General features: G+C 37.8%; 1 protein-coding gene across 12 annotated transcripts in view; it reads left to right on the top strand.

Moving 5' to 3' along the window:
- Window positions 1-20,116, top strand: part of magi1b (membrane associated guanylate kinase, WW and PDZ domain containing 1b) — a 188,087-nt gene that overhangs the window by 90,353 nt on the left and 77,618 nt on the right. For 11 of the 12 annotated variants that reach the window (XM_088916189.1, XM_088916188.1, XM_088916184.1 and 8 more), the window contains exon 2: window positions 3,907-4,023. In XM_088916189.1, coding sequence (XP_088772315.1) covers window positions 3,907-4,023 — 117 coding nt within the window. Of the gene's footprint in view, window positions 1-3,906; window positions 4,024-19,109; window positions 19,428-20,116 lie in introns of those variants that run through there. The other variant, XM_088916190.1, reaches the window with a different exon arrangement.

The raw sequence follows: 20,116 nt of genomic DNA, 5'->3' as shown, positions 1-20,116 counted from the left end.
TGGGGTGGCCCTACTCATCCCGTCGGGGGGTGTCCAGTGTGCCTTTATAGGACCCGCCCAACTGGGGCTCATCATCTAGAAGCCAAGACAGCTGGGACTACAAAGGCAAGGCGTCACCCTTCTACCAGGGCTCCGCGTAATGTCACACAACTTTATTCACCCATTTTTACAAGGAGCCATAAATTGTCAATTTGGTGGATGGTTGCTGGTGATATTCTCCTTCTATGTAAGGTGTTAAGGTGTGTACAGTATGTCATTATACATGAGAAAGTACAGATGCTGTCAGGGTCTCATGGTGATATGGCCCATCCTGTGTGACTGCTTTTGGCATCTCAACAAAAAAAGTATATAATGGATATTAGATTTCTAGATAGTCTGGATCTGAGAAGCAGATGGCACAAGCCATGGGTGGCAAATTATGCACATATCTGTCTTACAATTATCTATTCTCTATATCAAAGGATCAGGTACTGTTCTGACTCTAAATGAAAACCTTCAGACATAGTTATCAGAGGCGAATCAAACTCTTGAAAGCATGTTTTTATTATTTTCAGGCAACGCTTAATTAAAAATACAATGCTTTCTTAAACCTGATTTCCAGGGCTTGCCAAGCGTGTGTTTCTTACAAGTTTGGGGTTTATTCTGTAGATGTAGTCTGTCCTAACTCTGCAACAGAAGGAGTTTTCTTTGTATAGTTTTGTTAATCCTTGTTTATTTGTTTTTTTTCTTTATTTAAAATGGGTAAAACTAGATAAATCTGAAGATCTAAAAATAGAGGGAGTGGAAAGACTGTAGCAAGAGAACCACAAAAGCTTTGGCCAGGCACTTGATACAATTAATTTAATTTTCATATGTGTAAAGTAGTAACAATTCTCTACATGGGGCAGAGATGTGATTAAGAACTGCAGGAATCTACATATGCAATCAATCTGTGTTTTTATGTGGATTCTTCTGTTCCCATCAAGATAATGTGGGGAAGCAGTAAAAATCCCAATAGACTTCTTGGGAATAAGAAAATAAGCAATTTGAGCTAAAGGAAGTTATATTCAAGCTTTACAACCTAACCATATTTAGAATAGTGCATCCAGTTTTTCTCACAAAACCACAAGAAGGATGTTATAGGGCTCAGATAAGAACAACAGTAATGATTTCTGGTCTCAGGGGAATATAGTATACCAACAAAGTAAAGGATCTAAACCTCTTCAGTCAAGAACAAAGAGGAAATCTGATCCAAGTGCATGAAATCCTAACAGATAAATAGTAAATATGGTTAAGTCAGTTAAGTCTTTTACACTCAGTATAGTGAAACAAGGACAGTTTTCTGTACCAAAGATGGCTTCATGAGCCAAACTTTCGGGAGCATCTCACACAGTCCTAATCCTCTATATTCCAAAAGTAACACGCACCCATCCTTTATTTTTTTTCCCAGGTGGAATTCTATACTTCAGAGAGTTTTGATGTACTGGAGGCCTGGAGACTTCTTATTATGTTGCCATTCAGTCAATGCATGGCCTGCCTTTTGAAGGTGTCATATGTTTGTGATCCTCTTGAAAGGAGAACTCTTAAAGTGAGGTGAAGCTAGTTTGAGCCAGAGCTACCAAACTATATTGCTGTGGAAAGCCTGAAAGAGGTGAACCAAGACACTACAGCAACTAGGCTCCATGAACCGATTATTAAAGATTAATGTGATGCAAGCTCTGAAATGGAGCAAAAGCTTTGGCAAATCTGGTCCCTTGTGCAGCTTTTTCTATGATGAAGCTAAGGATTAAATTACACACTGAGAGCTAAAAAGCTAATTAGGAATTTGTGATTGGTAGGATACTTACTGTATTTGTAGCTTTCCCCATTTGTGGTATTCTTGAATTAATTAGGTGGCTCTATAGACAGCCTACTGCTGAAGTCAAACAGGCTTGATTGTTGCATTTCAGGTCAATCAGATCGGTTGCGATATAAAATGAGATGTTGCTTAACATCTCTGTCAGCACAAGCATACTAATGAGCTTCTGAGAAACACAGGATTTCTAAATGGGTACTGATTTGCGGCATCAGTTGAGTGCTCTAAAGCTTATTATAAATATTTCTGAGCTCTTGATCACAGCATGTGAAACCGTACAATTTTATCATTTGTAATCCAAGAACACAATAAAATTTCTAAACAAACCTCTTAAGATTTTTGGTTTTGCTATTGTGTGGGTATTCACTAAATGTGCGCAATTGACATTTAATAAGGGAGAAATATCATGGCTCTTAATTCTTTATATTCTGGAGATGTACCAACAAATTCAAGGAATATGCACCATAATGCAGATGAGTAATTTACCACTCTGTTAAATGCGGAGGGAATACTACTGACATTTAAAAAAATGTATTGTGGTATTTAGGGAGATATTTAAGGTTAATAGTCCAACAAGTGTTTTATAGGCAAAGATTAAACAAGGACATATAAAAGAGCTGCCTGATTTATTTTCATCACCTGATTTGACATGCACTACTTCACTTTACATGACAGTTATAACCAATCCACACCTAGTAGCTAAGGTAAAATTCACTTCAGCCTTTAACTACACTTTCTTTATGTATTTCATGCACCTTTTTAGTGGACATAGGTTAGGTAGTAATGTTCAGATGCAGCCATTATGATTATTGGTGGTTTAACTTGCATTATTCTTTTTTCCCCTGTTTCTGCTCTTCAAAGTCTTGAGTCAAAATGCCCAGTTTGTCTCACACATCAGCACTTAAAAAGTAGCTGTGCTATGGATCTTCATTGTGCCATATCAGTATATTAAGTCAATCTAGACAATGAAGTATTCTTCATGGAGTGTGGGGTTTACACAAAAAGTGAATTTCTTAAGGCATGTTGTCAGTTCAGCAAATGATGGTCTGCTACTTGTCTTCAGTTTGTTTCATATTTTTTATTAGTTCTTCAACACATTGAAACTGTACTGCTGGCATTGCAGTAAAATATGATATAGATGAACATTAATATTGTTAAAGATCATTTTAAGTCACTCAACAAAAAACACATAGCTACCCTATATTTTCCCGTATGTAAGGGTTTATGTTGATTATCTCTAATTTTCAAGGATTTTACATTGCCTAAAAGAGTATCTCGGGAATAAAGTGGTGAGGGCTATATGGCTGTTAATGGACATTGTGGTGGCTCTCCTCATATTTATGAGGCCTTAAAAAGTCCATCCAATATGGCTTTAAAATTGCACCATGTATAGCAGCTACAATAAAGATAAAAGTTTATCCTAATTTCTTATATATAAATCGTGCTTGAAAGGCAACTAGGATTGTACGTTTAACAGGAAGAACAAAACAGGTACAGATACAATTTCTCTCTCAGTAAATTATGAACATGTAAAATGTTTAACTTTATGAGATTTTAAATAATATTCCTATAACATCCACTGTTTTCCTAAAAGCAAAGCAGTCAAATCATGGATGTTTAAATAAATGAAATTATTTTGTATTGACAATTTCAGCAAGTGTTTGGACAACCCGATGAAGATTATCAGACAATATTCCTTTAAAACAATTTTAATTTTCTGATTTCACAGGCTCAAATCTAAATGCTACAGACAACATCTCTCTAGTTAGCGGCTTGTACAGTAATTTATCAAAACTCATACCTCTTATAGTCTGATTTGTTTTGATTAGCAAAATGATTTAAAAAAGCATGATTGTTTCAAATTCAAATATTGTTTTCCAAGATTGTTTTTGGAAAAAAAATAATTAAAAACTTCACTGTGAACAATATTTTACTGCCTTATTGTTTTATGTGAAATAAGATTCTTTTTACACTGCCTGAATAATTGATCCATTCAAAGTTTTGAACAGTCCTCTGTATTCTTCCAGGCAAATTCATAATGTTTTAACAGATATGCCTTTTTTATTTTCCAGGAAGCAGACTCAATAAGGATCTCAAGCAATATCTAAGTCAAAGGTTTCAGAAGTCATCTGCAGACCATGAGCTACAGCAAACCATCAGAAACAACCTTTATCGCCATGCTGTGCCTTGTGAGTATTCAGCTCTTTATCAGCTTGTGCTTCTAAAAGAACTATGTGTATTCTTACCAATAATAATGAATAACAATTGATTGTGTTTGTATAATGCTTTTCATAGTAAACATCCCAAATAGCTTCATGTATAGGGATGAACCCATTTCATCCACAACTGAAGTGCAGTCCCCACCCTGGTATCATGCCACAGCCAAAACATGACATCAGGTTGAGTCATGAACATTACTTCAACACTTAAATGGGAGCTGTAGGGAGCCACACTGTTCAAGCCCAAAGTGGAATTAAGCCAGGACCCCAAAGTTAATACCCCTAATTTTACAAACAATGCCATGAGATCTTCAAATACTAAGTAGTCAGAACCTTTTTTGAATGTCTCATCAATGTGCCATCCTATGGCACAGTGCTCCCTGTCACCATACTGTGGCACTGATTTGGAAATTCAGGGAGAAGAGGGCCACCTACTGGTCTACCAACACCATCATACAGCATCACATAACGTGTTCAAGTGAAAAATATTATGAAATATTAATATTATGAAAAAAGTATTTTTATGCTGTCATTTCTTATTTTCACTTTTTGGATTCAAATGAATCTAACATACTAGTGCCTAATACTTTGGATAAGTACAGCTTGTTCATTTGGTTTGATCTTCTCAATCAAACTGATTCTGGTGCTGTGGTGTTTATTTAAATTTGATTTGATGAAACTGAGATGGTCCAGCACGCTCCAATCAATAACCCTTTGAAGTTTATAGGGATCAATGAGAGCAGTGATTAGAAGCAGTAGTTCTTGTTAAAATGTGACAGCGGCTTGTGACAAATCTACTTCGTAAGCTCAGATGTTAAAGAATCGACTCTAGTTTCCATTTGTTTCAGTGCTAGTCTTCTATTCCTCCTGAACGCATGTGACTAAATCCAGCTCAAATACATTAATCGGAGGCAGGACAATTTTTCAAGGCTGATTACAAATGAATAACATTTTTTTTAGAAAATACTTAAAAGAATTCCCAAACAAAAGAAACATTTCAAACCTGAAAAATTGAAATGAATGCCCGTACTTCTACTTGACATTGTTTTTTCATTTTGTTTCCACTCAATTTGGAATTAACAATTATCTACAATCCCTGCAACTCATAGACACCTTCTCCTCTGTCACACCTACCTCTATTTCAGACACCTATAAGGTCCTTGTCGCCTTTCAAGAGAACTAGCTTCAGCTAAAGAAGCAGCATGCCTCTCAATGATGTGGCTATAAGCTTGCAGGGGTCAGGCAGTTCCTATTGTCTGTTCTCATCTGGGGACTACAGGGCCCAGCCTGGGTTAACCACGAGTGGTTTAGTAAATGAGTTGCTCAGAAGGTGTTTTGTTGTGTTTTACAGAGGTAAGAGATGTTCTTCCTCATTATTTGATGAACTGTCTCCTTAGATTTTTGGGTTTAGAATTCAGTTTTGTGTTTTTTTTATTGAGATTTTGTTTGTGTTTGGAGCACAGATGGAAACTCCATGAGACAAATTAGCCTAAGAAGTGGAGAGTCTTCATTTTATGTTCAACAGGAAAATTGTGTTTTTGGTTTTTGTCTTTTTTATGCCAACATTATAAAACAAGGAGGGATCTTTTTTTTTCCCCCCGCTTTCCAATCAAGGCTGTAACCATATTATTATACAGGCCAGACCCCTCTTTAATCTGAGATCTGACCGTTTCTACATGAAACAGTGATATGGCTACAGGGCTACAGACCGGTACTGTAAACAAGGTACTGAGTATTTCATTTCTAATCAAGCATTTTCCCATGAGGGCTGTGGTCTGTGAAAAATCAGTCGCAAATCCGTTTCGGTCATTTTGTTTGCATTTTAATTAGTAGTTGCGCCTAATTTGAGGGAATAGATAACCAATACAAGATGAAGGGGAGCTCACGGCAGCCTGTCGACTTAACAGATGTCTAAACAAACCCTGTTGAGGACAGACCCACAGAGCTGTTTTATTAATGTCAACCAACAGTTAAATCTCCTGCTATCTGGATGGCTTGACAGTCTTGCCGGGCGTGTTTTGGAGAAAGGATCAATTTCAAAATAAAAAGCTCCTATACATGTCTTGGAAGAGCATTATAATTGGAGATTGCTGTGCAACATCGTTTTAATGACCTGAAAGCAAATCGCCATGGGCCTGGAAGCTGGCTTGTAGATTAATATTTGTTTTGTCATATTTTTCTGAAGTACATGTGACCAGTAAATCCAGGGCCCACAGACCAATCTCTAGCACTGTTGGATTATGATGTCTTGTATTTTGAAAATAGAATTCCCTGGCGATTATGTGGTAAACATGTTAGCTGCAGAAAATGTCACTCCAAATGAGCATGACTGAAACGGTCTGCTGAATAGCTGTATGTGTGCAGAGAGAAAGGGACTGAGGTGATTAAAACAGAACTTTGATCTTAGAAATGCTTAGTCAGAGAGCCTTATACCCAAAAACTGCACACACATTTTGTAAGAGCACTCTTATAGGAGATATTCACTAGCATCCATTTGCTGGACTTAAGAAATCAATCTGAAGACCACGGAAAAATATTAAAGCAGACATTATTGGTTGTCTCCTTATATTGGACTTTTTCAAATATGCCACATGAAGAATACATTTATAACAGCAGAAGAACACAGCCAATAGTGGCAAAATGCAAAGGAAATTTTGTCTGATTTTTGCAGATTTTCCACCAATAATTGGAATTGTGGGTCACCAAAAATATTTAAGTGGTGCAGCCACGCAGTTCTTGGGTCCTACATTCAGTTATCCACTGGGTTGCTTTCTGTTTGGACTTTGCATGTTTTTTAAAATGTTTTTGTTGCCTTGTTGGTGTTTCCTTCTTCTTTTCAAGACATGGTGGCAAGGTGGACTTTTTAAAAAAAAACTGTGTCTTTTTGTAATTCAACAACATGGGACATTATTGGAAGCTGGTGAATGCTTTTGCACTGTATGGTGATTACTGTGTGTTTTCCAAATAAAAAAGAGATTAATAACAAGCTAGGTTTTATCTTTAGAAATATTACTCAGTCAGGACAGAAAGTGATGTAACCATGGCTTATTTTATTCTATCGCTGGCTATTTCAGTAAAGCAAACAATTTCAGAACTTGCCAGTTTTGGCGATTCATCTGTGTGTTTAAATGTAGGTCTGTTCTACCAGCACATTCTCAAATTGTTGACGGTTGGAGGGTGGTCACAGGAAGGACAGAACTCAGACACTTCAGTTTTCCCAGGCTGGCTTTATTCCACAGAACTGACAAGCTGTGACACAGTGGTGGAGCCTGCTGTTAAATGTAGTTCCAACTCATTAGCTTTCCTTACCTTGAGGGCTCATAGTTCTACTGCTACCTCCTTCCCTCCCTAACTTTTATTACACAGGATCAATGAAAACCAGAGTTCAGCATAAATGTGACTAGAGGCTGGTTTTGCACTTTCTAAAGTGTAAAATTGTTCCCTGTCTGTTCTAGTTTCTTAGAAGCAGGGGCTTTGTACCATCATACCTTCATAATCAATTAAGAAATTATATTATGTATATTTGAAATGTGTTTTTGAGCTATATATTGAAATCAGGTTGCCTTTAACACAACTCCCCAGTGACGAATAGCATACTATATACAGTAACAGATACAATTAGTGCTGAATTAGTGTAGAAACATCTTCACTAAACCTCTAAACTGATTTTATTTTCAATACACTCCTGTCTAATCTATACTAAAATACCATCTCACCTTACGGAAGTCTCATTATTTTAACACGCAGTAACCACTCGTCCAATCTAACCTCTCACTTCTTCCCTATGCAAATCATAAGAATGGCATTTTATGTGGAAAATTCAAATTCAATTTGATCTGAAAGGTGTATATTTTGGCTCTGATGGGCTGAAGGTGTTGCCTTGAACAGACAATCTAGCATGGGGCCTTAATACAAGTGTTCATAATCCTCAAGGGCACTGACAAAGTCAGCCCGGAGGACTTCTGAAGAATGAACAGTGAAACATGAGCTAGAGGACACAAGCAGAATCTTAAGTGGAAGTGCATTTTATACTGAGAACAGCTGCACGTCTTTGCCCATAGGGTTGTTGGAGTATGGAACAAGCTACCCAGCTATGCCATTCAAACTGATATGCTGGCTTCTTTTAAGAAATGGCTGAATGAGATTCTTGGATCAATTAGATACTAACTATCAAACTCTAGATGAACTGAATGGCCTCATCTAGTTTAGAAGTGCCCTTATGTATTTATTATTCTTATGAAATAATTACAGCGGTCAACTCAGTGGTATACTGCTTCATTGTGGTGATTTGTAAAAAAGAATGAAGGGAACACTTAAAAGCAGAGCTCATGTTAGTAGCTAAATGCAAATTTGCTTTGTAAAGGTGATATTGATTTACAGTGGTGCCAGGCTGTAACATTGATGCCTAATTTTTTAGTCTTAAGTTCTAATTCAAAATGAACTTTGCTTACAGGTCTATGTTTCACATTTAAATTTAATTTACCTGCAGCCTATACTTTAAAAAGGTTGGTATTGCTTTATATGATTCTTTTTTATAATATTTTGGAACTGCTGGAGAATGTTTTGCTAGTATTCCTTAATTGGGGTATAAAAAATACAAAAAATGAGCCATTGTTGATAAATTTTTTTTGTTGATAAACCACTCTGTAACTGTTCGGGGTTTTTTATTTTTCTACTGCATGGTTATGTATTTGAACATAGCCCTTATTTTCAGTTACAAAAAGCATAGGCAAAGTGTGAGATCATCTTCAAACTTGCTGGTGGAAGAAAGGACTTGCTCTCAAGGGCTTTCAGCAGCTCTGCAGAGAAGGAAGCTGATTGATTGATTGTAAACTTGTGAAAGTGACACACAGGGCTTAATTTTGCTGGACGTGGTGAATTCAGCAGCGTCTAGGCAAGGTCACGTGCCTGTGCTGCCGTTACAGCTGGCTGATTGGAGCTATTATCTGGACAGAGGACAGGCGACGCAGCAGGTGGCACATGGCTGCTGTAGCTCAGACAGGCGTAGTGGGGGCTTTGTGTTGAGATTTGATACTGCACGCTACGTGCTCTGCACCTTAACAGGGCCTGATGTGAAGTGATGTTCAACGTCTCTGGCGTGATCATTTGAAGAAGCAATCAATACCATGGCCCTGCTTTGGCTGAAGTTCTCTAATGAATTCAGTAAGCTTCACATAATAAAGGCAGTGTGGGCTCACCTTGTTCTGAGGCAGTGATATACCCTGTGAACTCAAAACGGCAGTTCATCCACACACCAATTGTGTATATTTTTCTAATTTAAAATGAGTACCGACTGCTTGCGTCTCAGGCAGAAACTGGTTGTATTACTTGGTTCCCTTACAGTAAAATTGGCAAGGCAACTATTTTTACCCAGAAAACAGGCTGATCAGCTGATTTGGTCATTTGGTGTTTGAAATTTAGGATTTGATTGCTTAGACTTAGCTTATTCATAGCTACAGCTTGGACTTCACAGACAACTTAAATATGTGACAACTAAGAGTGTCTCTGCTGTAGTGTCTACAAAACTTTATTTTTTTGGAGGGGAGCAATTGAAGATGAAGCACAACATCATTAAACTGTGCAGCTGAATTAATAAAAGCTTATTTTCATGTCTTTCTTTTCCAAATCCATTGAATACGTCAGGTCTTGGAATTTGGTGTGGAGTTATGGTCTGGTTGTGCAGCTGCTTCTCCTTTGTTTAGCACATCAATGGTTTAAATGCTTGCCCAGCAGGTCACCTTACCAGGTGGTTCACTGAGGGAAGAGTGCTGGGACTTCTGGACATGAGACAAAATAATAATGGAGACTTGATACGTACATGGTTTAAAGGAAGAGTTTGAGTATTTAAATGCTTCTGTTTGACGAAAGTAGTGGTTTAACAAATTTAAGTCTAAAGCTTTATTTTTGTTGCTTTCACATTGGGTGGTAGTTACAGAAGAATACATGAAAGCTAAGAGTGGTATTGCGTTTGCAGATGTGCTTTTATCTGAATTCACAAAGGAAAATAAAAAAAAAATCCTTAAAGAGAGGATTTTCCTACAAAGGGAACGGAAACGATCGAGTAAATGTAAGAACAAGTATACTACATAAGTGCAAAAACAATTTTTCAAGCTTGGATGTTATGGTTTGAATTTAAGTGAACTGCTCCTTTAAAAGCAAATAGTTTTGGCTATGTGTTCAGGGGATGGAAACAAAATGGTTGCATAAATGAGCCCCAACAAGAGCCCATGGAATAAAGTAGGAAAATTAGAGGCTGTTGCAAAAGAGGTTCGGAGAATGTTTAGTTTGCTTTGCTTTTGTTCAGGAACCACACAATGCTTCTCGGAATACAAACACATCTTTCAGAGACTTGCCTATGATGGGAATATAGGCTTGCATCTCCAATTGTCATTTTTTTCTCAGCTTGACTCATACAGGTGCTTGTTGATAATTCCAAACCCCCTATCGGAAGAGCCAGCAGGAAGTGGGCATTGCAATGGCATTCTCATTTTTTTACACTTCCAGCCCAGCTACAGATGGGCATTGTTGTCATGTGTTGGAAATGTCACCATCGGCATAAAAGGCAGTCTGCTGCATTTTTTATTTTGCACCGTCAGCTGCTTCTACTAGTACCCCCCCCCCCCCCCACACCAAATCCCACCCCACCTTCCAATCTTTTTTTTTTTACTTCCAATCTTTGTATCTGAGTGGCAGCCGCCCTATCGTAACTAAGCCCCTTTACCCCACACACACACATTTTACGATTCCTGAAGCTTCTATCTTTTTCCTCTCGACTGGAGAGCCGGGGATCATTATTCAAGACGACTTTCTGTTTGTAGCTCACAAAGGGAGGATTAATCTTTCATTTTGGGCTTGCATTTCTGAAGATACAGGCAAGTGAGAGCTTTTTTATTTCTGTAGACAGCAGCCCATTTCATAAATGCCTTTAATGTATGCAAAGCAAGTTAGATGTCGGTGTTTGAGGTGGAATTACTTTGGGGCTTGTATACAGGCTGCAGGCATGCAGGGTGGGGAAGTGGAGGAGGAGGCGGCACGTTCAGTCAGATTCAGCCCAAAAGGACAGATGGCTAGTGGTTGTGGTGCTTTTTTTTCCCCCTTCTAATTCATCCAGAAGGCATTATGCGAGGCCCACTGGTATACAAGCCTTCTTTTCACTCGGCTGGAGACGGGTGTGTGTATGTGGTTGAGAGGGGGCAGAGGGGAAGGGGGTCATCAGCCACAAATAGGCTGAGATCAGGTCCAGATGCCACCAGAACAAAAGGTCTTTTTAACAGAATGCAAGGAGGAAGCGTGGCGCTTGCATTGTCCTCCCTCCGCATTGCAGGTTAAGAGTTGGGGAGCTAAATTTTAATGAAGTACATTCCGCAATGTAATGGGCGAGTAGATTTAGTTTTTGCGTTCATCGTTCCTTTATGGGGGGGAAAAAACCCAACAACAGCCCCCTGTTATTGAGGTTGGAGGGATTTTACTGAATGAAAAGGATTGTGCAGCCCAGGTAGTTTAGCTAAAAAAGGCAGAAGAAGAAAACGGCGAGATTTCGTGGTGCATGTTAATGATGTTATGCCAGGTGCTGAGTGGCTTCAGGGCTGTGATGTTTGTGCTGGTTCCAATCCGGTTTTCAAACGGGATTCTTAATATAAATCAAATACCTGTATAATGAGATAGGGGCGTCTCATTCTTCCATTTACTAAAATGGCGAATAATTGCTGATCTTAACAGGAAACAAAATGAGGCTCAATTAACATGCTGGAGAGTATTTGTTTTGGAGTCAGACAGCACCTTTGCTGAAGTTCTGACATCAATGGCTGATTAGCAAAATAAGGCATTTCAAAACTGCCGTTGCCAGTCATATATAATTGCTATACTTAACTGGTAAGGAATTAAACCCAGGAGGGAGTTGGATCACAAGAAGAGTCTGAGGCATTGTTAGGTCATTCCATGTAATTTTATTCTGTGATTTTACCAACATTAGCATTCAGTATTTCAATGGATAAATTGATTTAGCTACATATCTGAAGAGTAGAGTTTTCCTGGTGCCATGAAACCACAAGAAAATAGATTAATGAGCCTTTAAGTCCTTATCAGGACCTCATTGTTCGAGAAATAGGTCGTCTTCCATCTAAAATAACTCAGAAGATGAGCATTACTTTAATTGCAGTGCAAAGTTTTCTACTTTGGGAGATTTTGTTCTAATTATTAGAGTACTAAAGGTTGCAATTGAGAACAGCGTGCTAGCATTATTTTTTATCCTAAAATAAAGGCTTAGTGTTTCCAAAAGGAACTTGAAATGCAGTTGTTGCCATGAACTCAAGTGTGTGCTTTAGAATTTGTTAACCTGTGGTGAAACACCCTTCCTGATGAATTAAAATAAAAAGAAAATACAGCATCTTTTGGAAATTATTGATATGTTACAAAGTTAAATTTATTTTGCTTTGTATTGGCTATCATTTTGAGTTCTGTACTGTAAATTGAAGGACCTTGGGGGTCTCAAAGATTGTCCTGAAACAAGGGGAAACTTTAAACTTTAAATGAGAGCAGCCATTTGACCCATTTTTTTTACCCAGACTGCTGAATTATGTGAAAACAGCAGTTATATACTTGATTTTCTCAGAAAAAAACTTCCAGTGGATCTTGTCTTAAACTGTTAATACTAGTAGCATGATTTTTTGAAAGACCTATTTCAATTAGATTTTGTATAGTACCATAATACTTTGATGTCTGTTGCATCCAAGCAGTTATGTTTTATACTCACAGAGTCTTATAAAAGACATCCAAACATTACATTAAATTAACTTAACATCGGATCAAAGACATGAATGGATACACAGTCTTCACCACTCCTTTAGGAATTCACAGCAATCCTACCAGAAGTTTTATTCATCTACAGTCACATAAACAATAATTGTATTTGTCTATAAACCAGTACTCCTTTATCGTGAACTTCTTTATTAAGTAGTTTAATGGAATGTAGGATTAAGGGATTCCTCATTTTTTTACATCTGCATTGAGGGACCCTAATAGACCCCCAAATTGGGGGTCATAATATAGTGGGATTTCTATAAAGTATCCCTAACCAGAGGAGCTTAATATCCCCCTTATTTACACCTTTTTGGAGGTGTAAAAAATGAAATGAGTTTCACTCCACAACACACAAAGTGACTTTTGACTTTGGGTTTCACCACAGCTCCCTTTACATATGTTTCATTTGTTTCATATTGTTCCATTGCTGTGCTCTGGATAGAATTGTTCTAATAAGAATTTTTGTAACAGTTCAGCAAGTTTTTACAGGGAGAGCATTTACCTGGTAACCTTGCCTTCTGCTCCAGGGAATATGCTTCAGACTAAGAGATTTCTCCTTTACATGGTCTATTAGATACAACATACAGCTATGTAGGACAAGGTGTAACTATGAGATTACACTCAATAAATAGAGTAGAATAAAGCAGAATGACATGCAACGTCATGCACAAAACAGATTGCTCCTTCAGGGTGTTTGCTTTATTTTTCATTTGTGAAAGATTACATAAAGCGATATTTCATTGTAATGGTTTTATGTACCACTGTTAGAGTGTGCTATCTTGATGTTTATGGTGCATCATCTTGTAACAGAATGATGTGGTTCCATAATGCACTTCACATTGGCTTTCCTTGCAGTTATTACTTTATTGCATGGAGAGAAGCATTCAAACATTTTATAAGCATTAATAGGAAAACCAAGGTTTAGTTTGGTCAAGTCATTTTCACTGACAATCAAATAGATTTGTGGTGACAAGTAAGAATACGCTCCACATTTGAATGCCATTTGTCTTTAGTAGACATCTGTGATAGAAAAAAAGATCATAAATGCATTTATTTTGTGAGAAGTCAAATACCTCAGCTTCTTTTCCATGCTAAATTCTGAAGTCAAGACCTTGAAGACCTTGGCACTTGTTGCTCTTACAAAAGACAGCCATCAAATTGACAACAAACCTGTGGGGAAATCATTCATCCAAGTAAAGTCAGCCATATTTCAGTTTTATCAGTCAAAAGATCAGAAAAGCTCCAGTGGAATCCACTATTACATGATGGGTGATACTACAGACATTCAAACCAAAAATCGAAAAGAAATTCGTTAACAGACAAAAATATGAAAGAGGAATGGTCATCATTATATAAACATTCAAATATTTTTCTGTGGCAAACTTAATTTAGATATACCAAATTACTTTTTGAATTACACAATTGGTTGAGTGGTCTTGTTCTATGTGCAATTATAATGATTCACATAATTTCAAACTAAACATGCCTATACCTGTAATGTTCCTCAGTTACATAGAGAATTCCAAGCAAAGAGTCAGGTATGAAAAAGAGAGTTTTTTTAGGGATCTGTTGTAGGGGTAATGTTGTATGAAGGCACAGTTCAGGAGAAGGATATGAAAACGGTTATAAAGACCTTTGATATCTCTTTGAGCAGAATGAATTCAATGATTACGAAGTGGATCAGACTGTCCCTCCACACTGAGCTGCCAGGCAAGGAGAAACCTGGTGAGGTATATCACTGTAAGGCCAACATTGACTTTGAAACTGTGCAATAGCTGAAATGGGAGAAAATATCTATGGCTTAATAGTATCCTGGTCACTCCACAATGGGGACGTACATGGAACAAATAAAAAAAAATGTCTGAAATTCTGCATGGGCTTTGTAGCTGGAGTGGTTAGACATATCTGGAACATCATGGTCTAAGTGCAACCTGATCTAAACCCAAAATAATGCATAGCTCAGTCAACACATTTCTGACTGGTGGCAGTATTATGTCACAGTTCTGATTTTTATCAGCAGGGACTCAGAAGCTTATCAACTTTGATGGGAACAAAGATGGCAAGTCTTAAGGGAAACCTTGCCTTAGACATAAAACTGGAACAAAATTTTCCCTTTCAGCATGACAATAACCCAATGCCCCAGGCCAAAGCAACACTGGAGTGGCTGAAGAATTAGAAAGTGAATGTTTTTCAGTCTCCCTCTCAGAGTCCTGACTTGAATTATATTGTGTATTTGTGGAAAGAATTGAATGCTGCCGTCCTTAAGCAACATGAGACAGCTTGAGCAAATCTGCCAAGAAGAGTGGGTATAAAATGTACCATGTTAGTATGCAAAGTTGGTTGAGATTTACCCACAAAGACTTGCAACTGCAAGTTTTGCCAGAGGTGCTTTCACCAAATATAGACTTATACAGTCAACATGTTTTGTTTTTTCCTCCTGTTTTATCTGACCTTTACCATAACTTACCCTTAGAATACCTCAGTTTGAACATTCAGATTTTTAATAAAATAATAACTAAAAATGTGCATGTGTCATTTTCTAGTTTCTCAAAACGGGACACCATAGAGTCTGAAGACTTTGGCAAGACACTGTATAAGTTTTACAATTGTAATTTTAACTACTGTGTGTCAGTTTATCTAGACAGATGTTTTGACTCCTTTTTTGTGTTGTATTGACAATACATAGAAAACAAATCTCCACTGTGGATTTGTTCTAGGAGTATTCTGCATCCACCTTCTGCCTGAAGATTTCAGTTCAGTTTGCCCTCAAATAAAATAATCTTGCATGTGCTCCCTGACTGAAAGCAATATTTAGTCCACTTTCTTGGCCCACGCTTCAACAGAGTTTGCCTGATGTATATACAGTATATCAGAGTGACAGCAGTAGGTCACATTCATGAAGAGCTCACTGCAAATCCATGGCCATTCGGACAGATATTTATTGTGTCTTGAAAGGTGTTAGAATTGGTTTGCTGGCAAGATATGAAAGATGTCCAATTGTATTGAATGTATTGAACTGCCAGTCTATCTAGAACACCTGAGTAGCACAATTGGTTACTGAGTTTAGACTATTGTTGTATTTGTTTATGTTGCTAGATGGCTAGAAAGAGACTTTTTTAGGTTTGAAATGCGCTTTGTCACGATTGAACTTTCAAGAGATTGCTTCACATTAAAAAGAAAGTTTTATCAATTGACATTGAACATCATGTGCTCAGCATGTCAAGTTCCAGTTCTGGAATCAAAAAGGAAACAGTTTGAAATTGTTCATCTTGCTCTCTGCTGGGACTCAGCATGATTCAATTAATACTGTGTCATCCAGCCCACTGGAATGGCTGGCTGATTTTCTATTTATAGGTTGATGCTGTCGGATGAAACGTAGTGGAGATTCAGGCCTATGTGAATTCCCACTAGATAGAGTGATTGGGATGGAAGAGCAACAGGTAATCAAATCTGGTGGGTGGAAAAAGGAAGAAAATAAATACAGGTATACAATCACTGCTTCCATGCAGACAGTCAAGATTCAACAGTCATTTTTATTATTGTAGATAATGCAACCAGGTAAAAAAAGTTGCTCCTCTTGGGTACTCCATGCAAAATAAGCAAGACGGTGTTTTAAAGAGCAAGACGATGTTTTAAAGAGCACTCCGACATTTTTGTTCACTGCCCCATATGGTTCACTGTGTGTGCTGGATGCTTGGTAATATCTGACCGAGGATAGAATTCCAGGTCTCCCCACCCCACACACTTTACCTCTAATGGACTCTTCTATTTGGGAGAAAAAAGCCTAGATCCTTGGTGGTCACAGGCTCTTTGAGCATTTCTTGCCCTGCCTTCCAGCCTACTGCTTCCCAGTCCTCATGCATAAAACCAGAAAGTTCAAGAAAGGATAACTGAGCTTCCTCAACTGGCCATCACGATCATCTAGCCCAAATTCTCTCAGGAACATACGGATACTAGAAAACACACCATTTTGAATGCATTCAAATTCATTTACATTGACAATTAGGGAACAGATTTCCTCAGGAGAGATGCTAACAGCTTATCAAAAGCTGCACAAATCCTTGCCCACTGAACTAGAATTATAAGGAGGACAATTAATTAGTAGTTTCGCTTGTTTGAATAATTGTTCCATGAGATTATTTTTACAATGTAATTGGGGAAAAAAAACTAAGGTAAGATTTTTGTGAAAGGATATGCTTTTGTTGTAAATTATGTTTAACACCTATGATGTATTGGCATGTTTAGGCTGGAAAACAATTTGGTAAGGCTTTGATAAATGTGAAATAAAAGGTGGCATTTCTGTGCCCTATATATATATGCCGAAGTAAATAGAGGAAGTTGCGTCTACACTGCTAAAAGTAGTAACTTTACTTTTTTTTTAAAAATCTCTCTCTTTAAAAGTAGTAACAAGCCACATTATTATTGTTCATTTGTTTTGCAATAGTACAAAAGCTTCCGTATTTAGATCGTATTAATATCTCAGCATAATTCAAAATACTAGTGGTTAAAACACAAGGGAGCGAGAGAGATGGAAAGATACTTTTGTATTTTCTGGAGTGATGAAATGGGTAATTAAAAATCCGAACAGTAACAGACTGTTTCACTTGTATGGCACCTGTCCGTGAATGTGAAAACCTGTTTAAAGTGTCAAGTGTATTTTCTTGTCTATAAGTGATTTTTTTCTTGTAAAAGTGTTCACGTTTTTCATATCAGTGCAAACATTTGCTTATTTTTAATATAAATATTTCATAAAACCATTACTAAGATTTAGACAAGATCAATATAGGTACAAAAATTGGTAAATTTCCACCATAAATGTGAAAATTTAATTTTAGTCAATAAGCATGTCACGGTTAAAATCAGGTAGATTCTCCCTACATGTTGTTCCTTGTATTTCATTTCATTTCAGATATATGTGTATCTGATTTGATTAAGAGAAAATGTGTTCTGTTGTACTCTGTGCTCTCTCCCTTGTGACAGATGATGACAGTAGTACAGCAAATTCTTTCAGCGTTTTCTACTGACACTTTTTAAAAGGTGAAAGGAATACTAGCCAGAATACTATTCTGTTTTATAAACAATTTGAAATTCAGTTTCACATATGGGTCATATAGTTTGTTCTGCAGGTGTGTCATTTAGAACTTATATAGTGACTGAGTTGCAAACTTTGTACGCCTGTCAAACTAGATTCATAGAGATCTTTTGAGTAAATAGGTTCACAGGCTGACCTTTTTTATGACAACCACAAAGAAGACATGAAATGAGAAATGGACACAACAAACAAAACCTGGGAAAATTACGTTTTAATGCACTTTGTTTTCTGTGTTAAAAATATAAAAAACTAAACTTTTTTTTTTTCCAAAAGTACTGAAGTCATTTAACAAAATACATTAATAACAAATTCTAATTTATAAAGACATCCTAGAGACCCATTTATTTACTTATAAAAGTATAACAGTGTCCCAAATGGGATTTGAACCCATGATCCTGTGCTCAGGAGTCCAGAACCTTGAGAACAGCTCTTTGCTGTTTTGAGTGGTATGAGTAGAACAAGAGGGTTAATCAATAACCACATAAACTGGAAAAAAAAAAACGATTGAGGACAGTGAGTTTTAATTTTTGTTGTGCGCACATTTGTCTTACAGTTGATTTTTCAAAACAAGACAGGCCAAAAACAAAACATTGCAGAAATGCCGTTGTTTTGAAATTGCTTTTCAAATTGTTTAATACAGCAAGGCACAGGTCATGTTCCCTGATTTTGTTTTTTCATTTTCTTCTCTAAATGAATGAAAAAGTATTTTTGGCAGGGCAATTGTTCGCTGTATTTTATTAGTTGGTCCATGAAGCACAGAAATGTCTGAGGATACTGTACCTTTTAAACCAGCAAGGAGCCCCTGGAGGCAAGTATTGCCTATTTCAGTCCCTTTTTCTAAAACTGTTGCATTGTGAAATTGTTGTGAGGCATTCTGCAACAATATTCCTTTATTTTAAAAGCCCCTCCACTGTTACAATGTTACTAATGCCCTGCTTCCTCTGTGTAGTACACACGCAGGGTTAAATGAAAACAATGAACCTATATGCATGCAGGACCTGTCCAGCCAGCTTTATCTCTAAATCTCCTCCAGGCCTAATCCTCTGGAGGCCCATCATTTGCTTTTGGAGTGTTGATTGCCAGGGTCACATGACCTGTGAGAGGGTGATGCGAATACCCTGTTTATCAGAAGAGCATGTGTGTATGTCTGTGAGTCTGTGCAAGAGAGAGAGCGTGTGTGTCTGTGTTGGGGTGGGCGGGAGCATCGGGGGACTGAGGGGCAGGAGACATTCGCTTCAGACAAGAGCTTGTGTGTGAATAGCTCACATTGGCTTAGCTTCTAAGCTGGGCAGGAGGACTAATTTGCTGTGCTTGTGGGCTTTGATTAAAAAAAAAGGCTGCTGCCAGTGCTTGCTCAGATGCAAGTGGATGAGACTGGGGGCTGATCTACAAACCAGGAGAATAATTCTTTCTAGATGAAACCTGCTGTAGTGTATCCTGTTTGGGTTTTCCTGCAGGAATAAAGGTGGAAGCCGGTCCTGAGGTATTTATTTAGATTTTTTTTTCCTGTTTTCATTTTTTGAATGCTGGCATAGGTTTCCGGGATTTGATGAGGGTAAAAATCTGGTGGGATTTCTTTTGAATACTATTCTTGAAGCAGAAAGCATCAATGCGGGCTTATGCAGGGCTGTAGCATGATGAGCACTGTGTTTGTTCTGTGATGGTGAGGCATTGCTGTGCGTCTCTCGTTGTGAGCTGGACTTCCTTTTGATATGAGGAATGAAGTAACCCAGTTAACGTCGCGGTCTGTTGCCATGCTTGCTTGTGTTTGAGGCTATTATCTTTAGCCCCGGCTTGCTGACTCTTGTTGGGAAAGGTATATAGGATGCTGGCACGCTCTTCCTCTCTCGCTCTCTCGCTCTGTCTTCTGCCCCCCCCCCCCATTCTTCCCTTGCTTCTGGGTTTCTGCAGCTCTCTTTAAATGGAAGATTTAAAGCTTTTTTTCTCTCATCCTCCTTGCCTTTGGTGAAGGAGCTTTTACTGAAAGAATAAAAAAAAAATTAGCAAGGTTTCTGGATAATTAAGCTTTGAATTTTGTTTTGTAGCCTCTAGGGATTTTCTCCCAATCCCCCCCCCCTCCTCTTTTTTTCTGAAACGTTTGCGAATAAAGCTGAGGCTCAGCTGTAGAAAATGGAGAACCGTAAAAGCTTGGAAAAAAAGGCTGGCCTGTTG

Source organism: Atractosteus spatula, chromosome 5, assembly GCF_055471065.1.
Source record: "Atractosteus spatula isolate fAtrSpa1 chromosome 5, fAtrSpa1.hap1, whole genome shotgun sequence".
Taxonomy (NCBI): Eukaryota; Metazoa; Chordata; class Actinopteri; order Semionotiformes; family Lepisosteidae; genus Atractosteus; species Atractosteus spatula.
The sequence above is the reverse complement of the archived record's forward strand: the minus strand, read 5'-3'. Positions and strand labels throughout refer to the sequence as shown.